The sequence below is a fragment of the Carcharodon carcharias genome, chromosome 1 (genome assembly GCF_017639515.1).
Source record: "Carcharodon carcharias isolate sCarCar2 chromosome 1, sCarCar2.pri, whole genome shotgun sequence".
Classification (NCBI taxonomy): domain Eukaryota; kingdom Metazoa; phylum Chordata; class Chondrichthyes; order Lamniformes; family Lamnidae; genus Carcharodon; species Carcharodon carcharias.
In genome coordinates this window covers 93,222,786-93,239,153 of record NC_054467.1, presented here as the reverse complement: position 1 = coordinate 93,239,153, position 16,368 = coordinate 93,222,786, and the positions used below count along the sequence as shown (strand labels likewise).

At 40.9% G+C, this 16,368-nt stretch overlaps 1 protein-coding gene across 5 annotated transcripts in view; it reads right to left on the bottom strand.

Annotated features, from left to right (window-relative positions):
* The window catches only part of LOC121277970 (inactive ubiquitin carboxyl-terminal hydrolase 53-like), a 124,366-nt gene that overhangs the window by 3,836 nt on the left and 104,162 nt on the right, over positions 1-16,368 (bottom strand). For 4 of the 5 annotated variants that reach the window (XM_041187901.1, XM_041187910.1, XM_041187930.1 and 1 more), the window contains 3 exons: positions 11,679-11,742; positions 10,518-11,533; positions 6,865-6,929 (listed from right to left, as the gene is read on the bottom strand). In XM_041187901.1, the coding sequence (XP_041043835.1) occupies positions 6,868-6,929; positions 10,518-11,533; positions 11,679-11,742 (1,142 nt within the window). In that variant the 3' untranslated portion in view covers positions 6,865-6,867. The remainder of the gene's footprint in view (positions 1-6,864; positions 6,930-10,517; positions 11,534-11,678; positions 11,743-16,368) is intronic. The other variant, XM_041187920.1, reaches the window with a different exon arrangement.

Genomic DNA, 16,368 nt, shown 5'->3' with positions numbered 1-16,368 from the left:
GATACTGGAGAGGGCATTGGTTCCTTGGAAGAGTGTAGTCAGAGCCAGGTTTGCAGCACCACAGGTGGTTCTGCTGTACAGGAGGGGAGGAAGAAGAAAGCTAGACCAGTAGTGATAGGGGATTCATTAGTTAGGGGAACAGACAGGTGTTTCTTCGATCGTAGACATGACTGCAGGATGGTAGGCCGCCTCCCTGGTGCCAGGGCCAAGGATGTCATGGAGCAACTGCAGAGCATTCTTCAGGGGGAGGGTGATTAGCCAGGGGTCATGGTCCACAGTGGTACCAATGGTAGGAAAGGGGATGAGGCCCTGAAAGCAGATTTCAGGGAGCTAGGAAGTAGTGTGAAAAGCAGGGCCTCCAAAGCAGTAATCTCAGGATTACTCCCACTTCCATGTGCTAGTGGATATAGAAATAGGAGAATTGAATGATTGAACACGTGGCTGGAAAGCTGGTGTAGGAGGAAGGGCATCAGGTTTCTGAGGCATTGGTACCAGTTCTGGGGAAGGTGGGGTTTGTACAAGCCGGACACTTTATATCTGAATGGGACTGGGATGAATACCCTTGCAGGAATATTTGCTAGTGTTGTCGGTGGGGGTTTAAACTGGATTGGCAGGAGGATGGAAACCTGAAGGCAAACTCAGGGCAGGGAACGGGAAATGGAGAATTAGTGAATCACTCCGAAAGACAGGAGCAGCACATGTTAAAAAGTGTACAGCACAGGAATTTGGCAGTGTTTAAAAAATGCAAGGAGGATAACAAATAAAGCCAATGAGCTGAGAGCACAGATAGACACATGGCAGCATGATGTTATCGATATAATGGAAACTTGGCTCAAAGAGGGACAAAAATGGCAGCTCAACAACCCTGGATATAAAGTTTTAGGCAGGATAGGGAGGGGAATAAAAAAAGGTGGGGGTGTAGCATTAGTGGTTAAAGAATCAATTTCAGCTGTGAGAAGGGATGATGTACTAAATTAAGCATCAAATGAGGCCATATGAGTTGAGCTCAGAAATAAAAAAGGAGCAGCTACACTATAGGTCGACTTTAGATCCCAAATATTGGAAGAGAGTAAGAAGAGCAAATATGTAGGTACATTTCTGAGTGCAAAAATAATGGGGCAGTAATAGATGAAGACTTCAACTACCTTACTATCAATTGGGAACAAACAGTGTGAAGGGCACAGAAGGCTTAAAATTCTTGAACTGCATTCAACAGAATTTCTTCAGCCGGCACATAACAAGCCCAACAAGAGGGGGTGCAATTCTAGACTTATTATTAGGAAATGAAGCTAGGCAAGTGACTGAAGTAGCAGTGGGGGACCATTTTGGAGATAGTGAACATAGTACAGTTAGATTGAACATTATTATGTAAAAGGACTAAGATAGAACAGCAGTAAAAGTTTTAAACTGGGGGAAGACAAACAAAGTTGAAAGGGGAACTGGTGAAAGTGGACTGGATATAGCTCCTAGAAGGGAGAACAGTGTCAAATCAGTGGGAGACATTCAAAAGCAAGATTTTACGGGCAGTGTAGACATGTCCCCACAAAGAAAAAGGGTGACACTGCCAAATCTGGTTATCCAGAGCATATAGGGTAAGATAAAGCAGATAAAGAAACCTTATGACAGTCACAAAAAGCTTAGTATTGTAGAAATCCTAGAGGAGTATAGAAAGTGTAGGGGTGAAGTGAAGAAGAAAATTAGGAAAGCAAAGAGAGGATATGAAAAAACAGTTGACAGACATCAAAGAAAACCCAAACATGTTTTACCAATAGAGCAAGAGGATAACTAAGGAAAGATATGTACATGGCAACTTGTGTGTTGATGCTGAAGATGTGGGCAGGGTTCTCTGAGTACCTTATCTCCTTCACTAAGGAGAGGGATGAAGCAGACATTTTATTTAAAGAGGAAGAGTGTGAAATATTAGATACAACAAGCATGAGAGGGGAAGTACTGGAAGGACTGACCATCTTCGAAGGTGGTTAAATCACCAGGGCAGGATGGATTATATCACAGGCTGTTAAAGGAACCCAGGGAGGAAATGACGATCATCTTCTAATCCTCACTAGATACAGGCAAGGTATCAGAGGATTGAAGGCTTGCAAACTTTGTACCATTATTTTAAAAGGGTGCGAGGGATAGGCTAGAAAATTATGGGCCAGTCAGTCAAACTTCGGTGAATGGCAAATTATTGGAATCAATTCTAAGAGACAGGATAAACTGTCACTTGGAAAGGCAGGGGTGGGTCAGGGACAGTCAGCATGGTTTTGTTAGAGAAAGATTATGTCTTACTAACTTAATAGAATTTTTTGAGGAAGTGATAAGGAGGATTGATGAGGGTAGTGCAGTGGATGCTGTCTACATAGATTTTAGTAAGGCATTTGACATGGTCCCACATGGTAGACTGGTCAGAAAAGTGAGATGCCATGGGATACAAGGAAAGGTGGCGAATTGGATCCAAAATTGGCTCAATGACAGGAAACAAAGGGTAAAGGCTGATGGATGCGTTTGTGAATGGAAAGTGATTTCCAGAGGCGTTCCACAAGGTTCTGCGTTGGGGCATTTGCTGTTTGTTGTATATATTGATGAGCTAGACTTAAATTTGGGAGGCATGATTGGAAAATTTGCAGATGGCAGAGGATAGCTGTTGTCTCCAGAATTATATCAATAGTTCAATAGTTTGGTTGAGTGGGCTGAACAGTGGCAAATGGAATTCTATCCAGAAAAGTGAGAGGTAATGGGCAAACAAAGCAAGGGAATAGTCAAAAGGGGGAATATGGAGAGGGACCGAGAAAGTGAGGAACCTTGGAGTGCATGTCCACGGGTCCCTGAAGGTGGCAGGACAGGCGGTTACGGTGGTAAAAAAAAGCATATGGAATGCTTTGTTTATTGGACCAGTATGGAATACAAAATTAGGGATGTAATGATGAAAGTGTATAAAAGCTGGTTAGGCCACAGCTGGAATCTCGTCAACAGCTCTGGTCACCAAATTACAGGAAGGACATAATTGCTCTGGAGAGAGTACAGAGGAGATTTGCAAGAATGTTGCCAGAGCTAGAAAATTGCAGCTATGAGGAGAGATTGGATAGGCTAGGGTTGTTTTCCTTAGAACAGAGGAGACTGAGGGGTGACCTAATTCAGGTGTACAAACATTATGAGGGGTCTGGATAGGGTTTCCTGTGGCTGAGGGGTCAATTATTGGGGGCTATAGATTTAAGGTGAGTGGTAGGAGGATTAGAGGGGACATGGAAAATCTTCTTCACCCAGAGGGTGGTAAGTGTCTGGAATTCACTGCCTAAATTGGTGGTTGGAGGTTGACATGTTCAACTCATTTAAAAGATACCTGGATTGGCACCTGAAGTGCTGTGACCTGCAAGGCTACGGACCAGGTGCTAGAAAGTGGCACTAAAAGGAGCAGCTAGTTTCATTTTTCTCTATTTCGGTTGGCGCAGACATGATGGGCCGAATGGGCTCTTTCTATCGTTTCCCTACAGTACTGTGACTACGTTTCTTCAAAAATGCTTCTTGGCTGTGAAAAACATTGGACATCCCAACATCATGTTTTATAAACTGGTAATGTACTAGCATACAGAGACACATTCATAAAACTTTATAAACACAAGGTTTTAAAAAATTCTGTCAGTTCCTCTATTCAAGAGGATATTTTGTGCATAAAACTCAAAGTACAAATTAAAGCAGTATGCCATTTTTGGATCATTGTAAATTGCAGGGTGCCCAACTCTGGGAGAAAAACATAGGGGACACTTTGCTGGAGGAACATGGGCAGGGTCGAGACCAAAGGAGTGCAGTGGGGGGCAGGAGAACCACCTCCTCCTCAGGCCTGCTGGACCTCCCCGCCCCAACCCCCCAGGCCTAACTGACCGCACCCCCATCCACCTCAGGCCTCCACGATCGCAACCTTAGGTCTGCCCGTCGCTCCCTCCACCTCAGGCCTGCTGGAACCACCTTAGCCTCTGCCGGATCCAATACCCCCCAGACTTAGGCCTCAGGGTGCCAGCGTCCGCGAGAGACCCTACTTTGGAACAACACCCCCACCTAGAGTCGGGCCCAAGGGCTGCTGACAACAACACAGGTCCGACACCCTCCGCCTGATGACCCAACCACAAGCACCCACATGTTGAAGCTGGGTAACTCTCACAGGAGATTGCTGGCCAGTGCTCCCTTGTGGCTGAGTGTCTGCACATGCACACCACACCAACACTAAAAAGCATGTGCAGACCCGAACATACTAGAGCAGAAGCAAGAGCGGACCTTGAGCAGATTCCTCATGCGATGCCTGGAGGAATTTGGGATAAGTGGCATCCTGGGAAACCCAGGCCCAGGAATTAATAATAAATTCTGAGACTGTCCCAGAAAATCCAGGACAGCTGGTCTCCTTGGTAAATTCTGCCAAATAATTTGTAGTTATTTGCTGTGATTTGGCTCTAGAGTTGCCTCTAGTCAAAAATAAATGACATAACTACTACACACTGGTATTCAATTTCTGTTTATATTCTGTTTCCTCATTTGGTACATTATTACAAGTTGATCTATGACACCATTCATTGGAAAAAAGGGACCATCTCAAAGTGCTTTCCAGTCAATTAGATATTTTTGCAGACTAGTAATGTTATAATGTAGGAAATATGACAGCCAATTTGTGCACTAACAGCAATGCCAATGAGATTAAAAGCAAAAGTACTGCGGATGATGGAGATCTGAAATAAAAACAGAAAGTGCTTGGAAAACTCAGCAGGTCTGGCAGCATCCGTGAAAAGAGAAACAAGAGTTAATTTTTCGAGTCCAATATAACTTCTTCAGAACACAATGAGATTAGTCCACTTTTACGATGTTTGACTGAGGGATAAATATTGGCCAGGGTACAAGAAATAACTCCACTACTTTTCTTTGAATATGCTATGGGATCTTTTATGTCCACCTGAGAGCACAGACCGAGCCTTGGCTTAACATCTCATCTGAAAGACAGCTTCTCTGCCAATGCAGTGGTCTGCTCAGTGTTGTGCTGGAATGTCATCTTGATTTTTGTGCTCAAATCCTAGAGTGGAACTTGAACCTGGAACTTTGACTCAGAATTGAGAGTGCTAACAATTGACACCACGCTGACACAAGATATACTTGTCCAGTGTTAACTACATTCAATCTCATATGTTTCCAAAGTGCAACACATATTGAATTGTCCAAAATTGTCAGAGTTGTGCTTGTAGTCATATATCCCACTTTGTACTAGCACTAATTAATCTGCCTTGTATTTGTGGCTAATTGGAAAATCTTAACTGTTAGAAAAAATCTCAGATTGATGCAATGCACAATGTTACCAAAAAATGTAACCTGGAAATTAAGGCAGTTTTATGGAATTTGAGAGGATTCATAAAATGGATGCTGCAAATACTATTAATGGGTACACACATGATTCACAGCTCATTTGTTTCAATTTAAAAAAATGCTATTTTAAAATAGAATTAGTTGAAGTAATGAAGCAAAATTACATGACATACATCACAACTTCACATTCAAAAGAAAATTAGGTATTAAAAACAATACTGGAATGCAATTTAGATATGATGGCCATTTTTGCACTGAACCAGGGCTATTTGCAACATTCCAACCCTACATTCTCTGAATCAAAGACCATCTTCTTTCACCTCCATAATATCACTCGTCTCTAACACAAACTCAGCCATCTGTCACTGAAACCTCATTGATGTTTTGGTTACCTTCAGACCCAACTATTCCAAAGCTCTCCAGGCTGATCTCACACCTTCGACCCTCCATTAACTTAAGCTCCTTCAACACTGCCAATTAGCAAACCTGCACCTCTTCATCATCACCTCTGCTCCTTGACCTACAGTGAATCTCTGATCAACCTCACTTTCAGAGAGTACCATCCGCAGAAGAAGAGATAAGTGAGTGATGAACTCACAGGTTAATGACAATGTTATGCTGTGACAAGACTCACAGGACAGTACGAGTGGCAAAGTCTCATCTTAGACACAACATTGTCTGCCAATTTTTAATATTTTTCATTCCCCGACAGATAACAAGGCAACTTGCTCTAAACTTAATGCTGGTGGATCAGCCACAATGCAATCTGTGAGATTTACCGCCAGATTTCCCTCTTCACCACATACTTCATCCCAGAATGGAGTAGATAAAATTGAGCTAGTGCTGTTTAGGGAATCATGGATATAAACATCTGCTCTACCACCTGGGTATAAGAGGTCACAGTGCCACTGAAATTAACCAAGTCAGAACACCATTGAAACAGGGCTAAGATGATGTTGCCTTCCTAATTTTGCAGTTAAATATGGCACCTGAACGCAAAAATATTTTGTAGATTACTATTGAAGCATTTTATGCACTAACGTGAGCGCCTGGTCTATAATTTATTGATCTACAAGTACTTCTTCTGTCCTAGTATTACCCAGGAGAGTGGTTATAAAGCAGATATACTGAAATGATCTGAAGGTTTATAGCTGAATACGTAGCACACACTTTCCCAGAATTTCGAGGCCACAAGTTAAGCCCAAATGAAGATGGTCTTTAATCTAAAGTTGTCTTGTGATTTAGAAATAATCTTATCCCTCAGAATACCATTTCCGCTGTCTACCCATTGCCAAAGACAGTTGTTTCTTAAACAACTCTAATGTAATTGCATTAAATATCCATCCTAGCAAAACCCTTCCTATCGACCACCCATTGTTGAGAAATATTTATCTTTCTCAACCCACAATCTGTACCCTTGTTTACAAACACAACTGCCATCAACAACAGGTACTAAATATAACAACATGATCAGATTATGCAATGGTGAGCTGTTGGGAAATAGCTGGTTGAGATTCACAGTACCAATTATAAATGGGAGTTTCCTTTTCTAGGGCTATGCATCATTTGAGATGTATTCACAGATGAACCTGCATAAAAAAAAGTTCAGAATTATAGAATCTCATCGATTGCATTTGGAAAATTAAATTTAGCCACATTTCAATAAAATGGAAACACGTTTTATAAATGGAATCAAATGTAAAATAATTATGCTCAGTTTAGAAGATAACCATTAATAACAAAATATAAATTTAAAAATCACATTTCATCTTACTGTGTTAAAAACATTATCTGCAAGACTAGACATTCTCATTCAAAAAAGGCTAAAAGTGACTTAATTTCTATTATATTAGTAGTTTCCTCTCCCTAGGTACCATCACCCTTCCCTTCAAATCTGCCATTATTGACTCCTCTATACTGCCCCACCTCCAATCTCTCTTTCCTCTTCAAAATTCTTCAACATATTACTGCCTCCCAAATCAGTGCTCACTGAAAATGTTCAAGCATGATGCTGCAGGAACAATCAGGTTTCTGCCCCTGCCACAGCCCTAAAACAACTGAGGTCAAAGTCCCAAAATGGCACCCTCTGAGACTCTGATCATGATGCATTATCCCACCTCATCCATCTTGACCTGTCTGCAGCCTTTGAAACACACCATCCTCTCCCAATACTTTTCCACTATCAACCAGCCGGGTGGGACTTCCCTAGTCTGACTCATTTTCATTTGTTCACCCATAGCCAAAGAAATATCTACAATGGCTTCAATTCCTGCTACTGTACAACTGCCTCTGGTGTCTCCAAAGGAGCTATCTTTTGGCTCTACCCATTTCTGATCACCTGAAAACTCATCAGTTCCCACGTGCATGCGGACAAAACCCATCTCTACCTTAGCAAAACCTCGCGCAAACTCTCCATGTTCTTCGATTTATCATGCAGCTTGTCTGACATCCTGACTTGGGTGAGCAGAAATTTTCTCCAACTAAAAACTGGAAAGACTATCCTCTGCCACAAACTCAGTCCATGCCCAAAATCATTGAGACCTGGACAATATCCAGGCTTGGGCTGACAAGTGGCAAGTAACATTCATGCCATAAAATGCCAGGCAATGAATATCTCCAAATATAGGGAAGCTAACCATCGTCCCTTGACATTCAATGGCAATACCATCACTGAATCCCCCACTAACATCCTGGGGGTTACCACTGACCAGAAACTGAACTGGACTAGCCATGTAAATGCTGTGGCTACAAGAGCAGGTCAGGGCTACGAATACTGCGACAAGTTACTCACCTCCTGACTCCCCAAAGCCTGTCCACCACTTACAAGGCACAAGTCAGGAGTGTGATGGAATGCTCTCCATTGTCTGGGTGAGTGAGTGCAGCTCCCACAACACTCAAGATGCTTGATGCCACCCAGGACAAGGCAGCCCACTTGATTGGCACCACATCCACAAACGTTCAGTCCCTCCACTGCCCACGCACAGTAGCAGCAGTGTGTACCATCTACAAAGTGCACTGCAGGAATTCACCAAGGCTCCTTAGGCAGCACCTTCCAAACCCATGACCGCTAGCATTTAGAAGGAAGAGGGCAGCAGATTGATGGGAACACCAAGGCCTGGAAGCTTCCCTCCAAGTCCCTCACCATCCTGACTTAGAAATATATCGCCATTCCTTCAGTGTCACTGGGTCAAAATTCTGGAACTCCCTTCCTAACAGCACTGTGGGTGCTGCAACGAGTAACTCACCTCCTGACTCCTCAAAGCTACCTACACCACATGGACTGCAATGGTTCAAAAAGGCAGCTCACCATCAAGGGCAGCGATTCAAGGGCAACTAGGTGTGGGCAATAAATGCTGGCCCAGCCAGCAAAGCTCACATCCCATGAATGAGTTTTTAAAAAACGATCCCTAGCCACCAACTCCATAGGCAGGAGTTTTAGCTCAGTGGGTGGGCGTGCGCCTGACTCGACTGAGTGCGAAATGACGTGTGTTGACATCGGTTGGGTGTGCCGACATCAACGTGCAATCTCGCAATAGTTCGGTCACCAGGCGTGCACCGGACCCGGCAGCGCACTGGCCGACAATTAAAAGGCCTTTTAAGGCCATTAAGTTATCAATTGTTCATAATTTTTCACTGCCAGTTCAACCTAATGGTTGACAGGCAGGTGAAAAGGCCAAGCGGCCTTTGCATTTTTTGGAAATCTCATCCATAGGCGGGATGAGGTTTCCAAAAGCAAATATAAATGAAATAAAAACTTTTAATTTTTAATTAAAAACATGCCCCTGTTCATGTGACATGAGTCACATGAGGGGACATGTTTTATTCATTTTTTCTGTTGTTCAATAATTTGTTCAATGTATTTTTCATCTCCCTGAGGCAGCTCTGTGCTTCAGGGAGATTATTCAGTGCTCTTTTGTGTGCACTTGTGAAGTGCCGCTAGGCTGGTTCGCCCTCCTCCCCCTGCCCACACAGGCAGCGCTCAGCGCTGCCTTTCGCGTATCACACTGGACGGGTCTTAACTGGCCTGCCAGTGGAAATTGCTGTGTGCTGTGGATCGTGGGCAGCAGTCATCTTCCTGACTGCCCCTGCCTGCCCCCGCATGCCAAGGGCAAAATTCTGCCCCATCTCTCTCTCCTGTCACTGTCTGAAATTAAATCTGTCCATTCACAACCTTACCATCCTTTTTGAACTTGTGATGAGCATCTAAATTGCATATCTGCTCTATCATCAAGACTGCTGACTTGCACCTCCCCAACATCACCCATCTCTGCCCTTGTCTCAATTCATCTAAGGAAATCCTCATCCATACCGTTGAAACCTCTAGACTTGACTATTCTAATGGTCTCCTGACCAGCTCCTCTCTTCCACCCTCCATAAACTTGAACTCATACAAAACTCTGCTCTCCATAGCTTAACTTGCACTATGTTCCGTTTAGCCAGCACACCTGTCCTCACTGACCTACACTGGCTCCTAATCTGGCAGCATCTCAATTTTAAAATTCTCACCCTCATTTTCAAATCCCTCCACAACAATGTCCCTTCCTATTACATAAACTTCTCCAGGCCTGCGAGATCTCTGTACGCCTCCAACTCTGGCCTCTTTTGTGCAGCCTTGATTTCAATTGCTGCCATAAGTTGACATGCTGCTTGGGTTCTGCTCTGGAAATCCCTCCCTAGACCTGCCTGCCTTTCTTGAAGACACTCCTTAAAATCTACATCGTTGTCCAACCTCTGCACCATTTAATAGCTCCTTAGGTAGCTTGGTGTCAAATTTTGTTTGATGTACTCCTGTAAATACAAGCTGTTGCGATAGGAGATGTAGGTAACACTCTTTAATTGAGCTCCAATTTCTTTTCAGATAGCTTTTGAAGATCCACTGAGATGTGAGCTTCCTTGCATCTCAAACACCATTTATCATAAAATTATTTTATAGGTATGGTTTATTCAAATTCTATGAAACTAATACCTGTCTGCAGTGTCTCTGATAACTAAATTATGTATAATTAATCAAATGGAGGCACATTCCTGCATATTCATATTCAGTTATACTTAAATAGCTATAAAACATTGGAAATACATTGCAGATAGAGCATTATCTGAAGGAGAAATGTGTTAATATTTCAAGGCTAACCCTATAACAGTTGTTTAACTAGTTCCAATTTTTAAACACAACTCACCTTGAAAGGGATTTCCTGCTCCTTGCTGGGATTCACTAACTTTCATATCTGAAAAGTAGAGTTTAGGTCTCTCATGGTATTTGACTCTGTAAGTATCAGTCATGCAACTATCCACAGAAAAATAGGTTGTTGGAGCAACATGTTTATCCTGGCCAGCTGAAGCAGTGTTGGTTTCAAGCTTTGCAGAATCATCAGACATATTTATTATCCTATCATGTGAGGATTCATGATCAAGGTTTACTGCAGGACTTGAAACCTGCCCTTGATTAAAAATCCTTTTAGGCACCTCGTTCAGAGGTACCATTGCATCATCTGTAAACCTGGATTTTACACATGCAGCCACTTTAGTCAAAATAGAAACATTTTCCTTTTGCTCCTTTAGCTCATCTGCTGGCTTGACATTTAAAGCATTGCTGTCCAAACTTGATTGGGCTCTCCGATTATACATCTTTGGAGGCAGAGGTGGCGGCAATGACCTTTCTTGATGGGCAGATTCTAGAAAGTTATCTCTCATTTCACAACCATGGTATGAGCTTAGCGCTCCAGAGTGGAGACATTGATTGGACTGAGAATTCTCAGAGGAACTGCTGGTTGGATGTAAATGCACTGGTGATTCAGATGATGACGCTGTTGCATTTATTTCCACATGCTGAGGCTGGGAAGGAAACCCATGATCTGCAGAATTCAGTGATATTTGGAAATTGGGACCAGAATTTTTCCCATAAGCAACCTTCTTGAAGTCTTTGCATGGAAATACATGATGATCATGAGGCACAGATGTATCCTTGCTGTTGGACTTGACCAAAATATTTGGAGCAGGTTTGTCTGTGGACGGTTGTTTCAACTGCTGGTATAGTGGATTTGCATTATCCTTACAGTACCTGTGGTTCTGGAAGCTCATTCCCAAAGATTCCTGGAACGAAAGCTTTTGCTTAGGGAAGGGAGCAGGTTTCCTGGCTCTTTCTAATGAAGGTGATGTTTGGCCTTTACCAAACCTGTCTATACCAAACTGTGATCTAAAAATAAAATAAAATAAGATTAACTTAACATTACAAGTTGAAATTCTCCCCCAGTGTGTTCAAAGTATTTCTCTCTAGGATAAAAGGGGCACCATAAATGTTTAAAATGGAACTTCTTACTTGAATTTACTGCAACAATTACCTCTGCACATTAGGTCCTTCACTAATGTCAACTCTTGGTTTGGGCTCCTTTTCTTGCAGTTCAGCTGTGATTGAAGAGGAACAAAAGCTAGTTTGTTAGTTCACATAACTGCAACTGCAAACAGTCACTAGTTCTCACTCTTATAATAGTCAGGCTGAATAAATATCTGTTCTAGGTATTAAGAAACATTCAGAAATCAAATCAACACCACTGTAAGATGCTTCAAGATATCATGTTAAAGAAATTTGATCATTTGTATAGTTGTAAATAGATTAAAAACTTGTAAAAGCGCAGACAAAGTACACTCCTCATGGAAATGAAAGATAACCAAAAGTTACATTTTTCAAAACACGAATGCCTTCATGCCCCACATAGGGCCAGTAATTTTTACATGCCATTTGGCCCCCTGACTCATGCTGAATTTAGATAATGCTTGGACGGCTTTTACAACATTACTTACCAGTTCTCTCACCATTTTTCAGCCCATACCTTTCATATTCTTAATTTTTATATAATCATATGCAATATTTTTAAATGTTATAACCAATTTAGCATATATCTAGCACTTGTGGAAAAGCATTGCATATTCCAATAACTCCTCTGTGAAATGTTTTGATAATCCTTTTATGTATCTAATGTTTATTATAATCACAACCACTCATCTAATTTTTTTATAATTTATTTACCTTGGCTTTTCCTTTTGTCACTTTAAACATCCACATTATATCTTCCCAAATCTTCTCAGTTTGAAGGAAACAAGCATAGCAGTTCCAAATTACATTGTCATTTTTTAAATAATTTGCTCAAAAGGATATGGGCAACATCAGCAAGGCTGCATTTATTGTCCTGAAAAGTGGGTAGTGGCCCTAGAGTCAACAACAGTGTGGAACTAGACGAGTCAGTTGCATTTTTAAACAAATAATTTGACAGTCATTTTTTTCTGGTATAGCCACACATTAGCAGGTTTTTCTTAAAATCTAATATCACAACTTGGCATCATGGGCTTGAACTCAAATTCTGGTTTGCACATCCATTAGTATAACTAGTACTAGTAAACCCAGTACTATAAGTCCTGAATAACTTAGATCCTTCATCAGTCATATGATCTTGATAAAGCTGCACCGAGTTGTTTCTAGAACTATTACAGCCCTCCTATGGTGATAAGGTTAAAATTGCACAATATGCAAAATGTGGCATAGCCATTCTGCACAGATTCAAGACAGTCTTTTTTTTAGAAGGAGGAACCAGGAGCCAGTTCAAATCAGTAAGTACAAGGGTGATGGGTAAGTGGGACAGAAAAACAGGCAGGAGGATTCTGGATGAGTTGAAGTTTACAGAGGGCATGGCAGGTGGGGAGAGGAGAAAAAATTCTTGAATTTATATAGTATCTTCTAAGGCCATAGGGCATCCCAAACTGCTTTCTAGCCAATTAAGTACTTTTGAAGTGTAGTCATCATTGGAACATAGGAAAAATGTCAGCCAACTTGTGCATAGCAAACTCCCACAAACAGCAATTTGATAATGACCAGATAATCCGTTTTATTGTTGATTGAAGGATAAACATGGGCCAGGACACCAGGCATAACACTCTTGCTCTTCTTTGGGAGTGTTTGAGACAAGCGCAACAATCATTTGGCCAACTACATAATCCCAATCAATGTAGTCAGAATAATTATTTTATCCAATTACTTGTGTAAAGTAACCCAAGATGTGGCTAATGAGTTATTTCCTATTTACTGCACACATCCACCTGCCATCTCACTTCACAAGTATCTGTCTGGATATTTCAAAGGATATTAAAAATTATCCCTCCACACAAGAGATGATAACCAATCGTCTAAGTACACATATCTGTTTAAATTAGAAAGCAGCTGCACCATGGGCTTCCATGATAGGTTGTCCACCTACATGAGTTTCTTAGATTATCTATCCAAATGAATGACCTCCGTAGTATTCACAGATAATATGGGGACATGAAATGTAACTTCTAATATTTACTCATCCCATTGCAGTTAATGTGAGGCTACCTATTACTCATGCAGTTTATTTTTTTTGATTTGAAAAAAAATCACAATTCTTTTGCCTTACTGATATGAAGTTTTGAGGTGCAGCAATTTGAAGGCCTCATTTTCTGGCCTGCCACCTTTGAATAGTGCTGGTTACAAATATGCCCAAGCCATAAGGCTGGTTGTGATTTTTTTTTCCACCAGGAAAGCTGGTATCCTTTATATTTATGGCAATATGATAAATAGCCCTCAAAACTTGATCTTATACTCTTTTTGCAGATGAAGTTTACATTGGAAATGTAAAGGACACCTGGCAAGAATGCCCTAATTCTATATGGAGTTGACACCAGAGAGAATGCCAAAAAAGTTTCAACTTAAAGCAAAAATAATACAGTGAACATGTTTTAGGAACACTGGTGTTAACTTGGCTTATTTCCCAATCCATTGTTGAACTGAGCAGATTTTGCCTCCCTTCACCCATGGTGTGTGCTCAGAGTTTATACTTCTCTAAAGCATCATGGGCAGGTATCAGTGTAATCCTTGCTAGGCAGGAACTTTAAGCTATATGTGGGTTCCTGTGTTGAACTAAGTCACAAACAACTTAAAATGTGTTGAGAAACAATTCTAAAGTGCTTTTTCCCAAATAGTGACACGAATGCAATATCCTAGCATACATCAGGTAAAAGCAGGGAAATTAAATTAGAACAGACTCTTAAGTCCAATTGGCAGAGAAAGAGGCCTTTCTGCCCATTGAATACACGTCAGTTCTCTTGTTGAGCAATTCAGTCAGTTCCATTCCCCTTGAAGGGAATAAACTTGCAGGCTAGAAGTGCCCAATTTCCTTCTAAAATCATTGATTATCTCCACTTCCGCCACCCTCGTAGACAGCACATTCCATGTCATTTCTACTCACTGAAGGACCACCAAGTTCTTCCTCTCATTACCCCTATATGTCTTGCCCAAAACTTTAATTCTGCATCCCCTAGTCCTTGCACCAGCTAATGGGAACAGTTTTTCTTATCTAAACCTGTCATAATCTTGAATACTTCTATTAAACCTCCCCTCAGGTTCCTTTGCTCCAAGGAGAACAGCCCCAGTTTCTCCAACCTGACCTTGTAGCTAAAATCCTTCACCCCGGAACCATTCTGGTAATTCTTCTCTATACCTAGTCAAGGACCCTCATATCCGTCCTAAAGCCTCGTGACCAGAACTGGACTCGAGACAACACTGTACTTGTGGCCTAACCAGAGCTTTATAAAGTTCTGATGTAAAGTTATGCTATCACAATGGGCCAACTAGCTTCTTTGTTAAAGAAAATCCTATGATTTGATGTCTACATATCATGATCTCAGGACATCCCAAAAAGTGCACACCCAATGAAGTACTTAGGAAATGCAGCAGCCAATTTACAAGCAAACTCCCACAAACAGCAACGAGTTAAATAATCAGATGTTCTTTGCAGGATGAACCTTGTCCAGGGCACCGAAAGAACTCCCATAATACCTTGGGATCTTTTACGCCTACCCAAAAGAGACAGGGCCTTAATTTATTGTTGAAACTGAAAGACAGTACCACTGACAGTGGAGTACTGCCTTACTTAAGTGTGAACCTGCTGACTCAAGAAGTGACAGTGGGATCATTCCACTCAAGTTGACAATTGGCATACATTCTGAACATTTCTAATATTATTTAGAAAAAAATACATGGGTTTAATGCATTTTTGGTTGCATACAGATTTCATTTTAATTCATGCATATCATTCCAGTCCTTAAAGTAAATATTACCCAACCAAACAACATCATATATATCTAAGAGATTACCTTTACAATTTTAGGTACGAAAATGCTCTGAGCTGAAGTACTATAAACAGGAAAAACCTGCTCTAACAGGCATTTGACACTGCAGTTGCAATAAAAGCTTTTACAGTGATGGATGACAACGTGCAGAGAAGGGCAAAAACACTTCAACAAAGTTTACAATAAAAACTAGACAAAATACATAATTTCAGCACCCGTTCCATCAACTCTCTCTTTGTAAATGTATTCAAAACTGCAAAACCTTTCAAAATTATTTTTAAATTTAATTTGAATTTTCATTAGCCTAGAAAGCATTCAATTTGGTGAGTTCTCAAACCTTAAGTGATCTGTGTATAATAGTGGACATAAGCTCACTATGTCTATGTGTCATTCATAGTCAAGGAAATTGAGTCTTACTGTAGAATATCTGATTGATGCATGGTTTAAAAATGTCAGTCATTATGGAGGAGAATAGTATGTCTCTCAAACTAAGTATTTAATTTTTAAAAAGGCAACTCTTTTCATTATGAAATATATTTTTATATGGTGAAAGAAGAACCACTAATAAAGTAATTTCACTACAACTAAAAATTGATTCAGGCAGCATAGTGTGAATAAATTGTTCAAATGATTTAACAGTAGAATAAAATAATATAGGAGTTTTTAAAATGAATTTCTTGCTATCTGTTATGATCATAAATAACATGAAGACACAACTTAAGAGTTCATTAATTTTACTTGACTAAAAGCATTCAAGTGTTAACATCACACTATAAGCGAGACTACTGGTGCAACAAGTAAACAAATCTAGGAAAATGTGCATTTTAATATGCACAAATATCTATTCATTTCTTAGATTAGCAGAAGTGGATCTTGGTCTTCTGATTG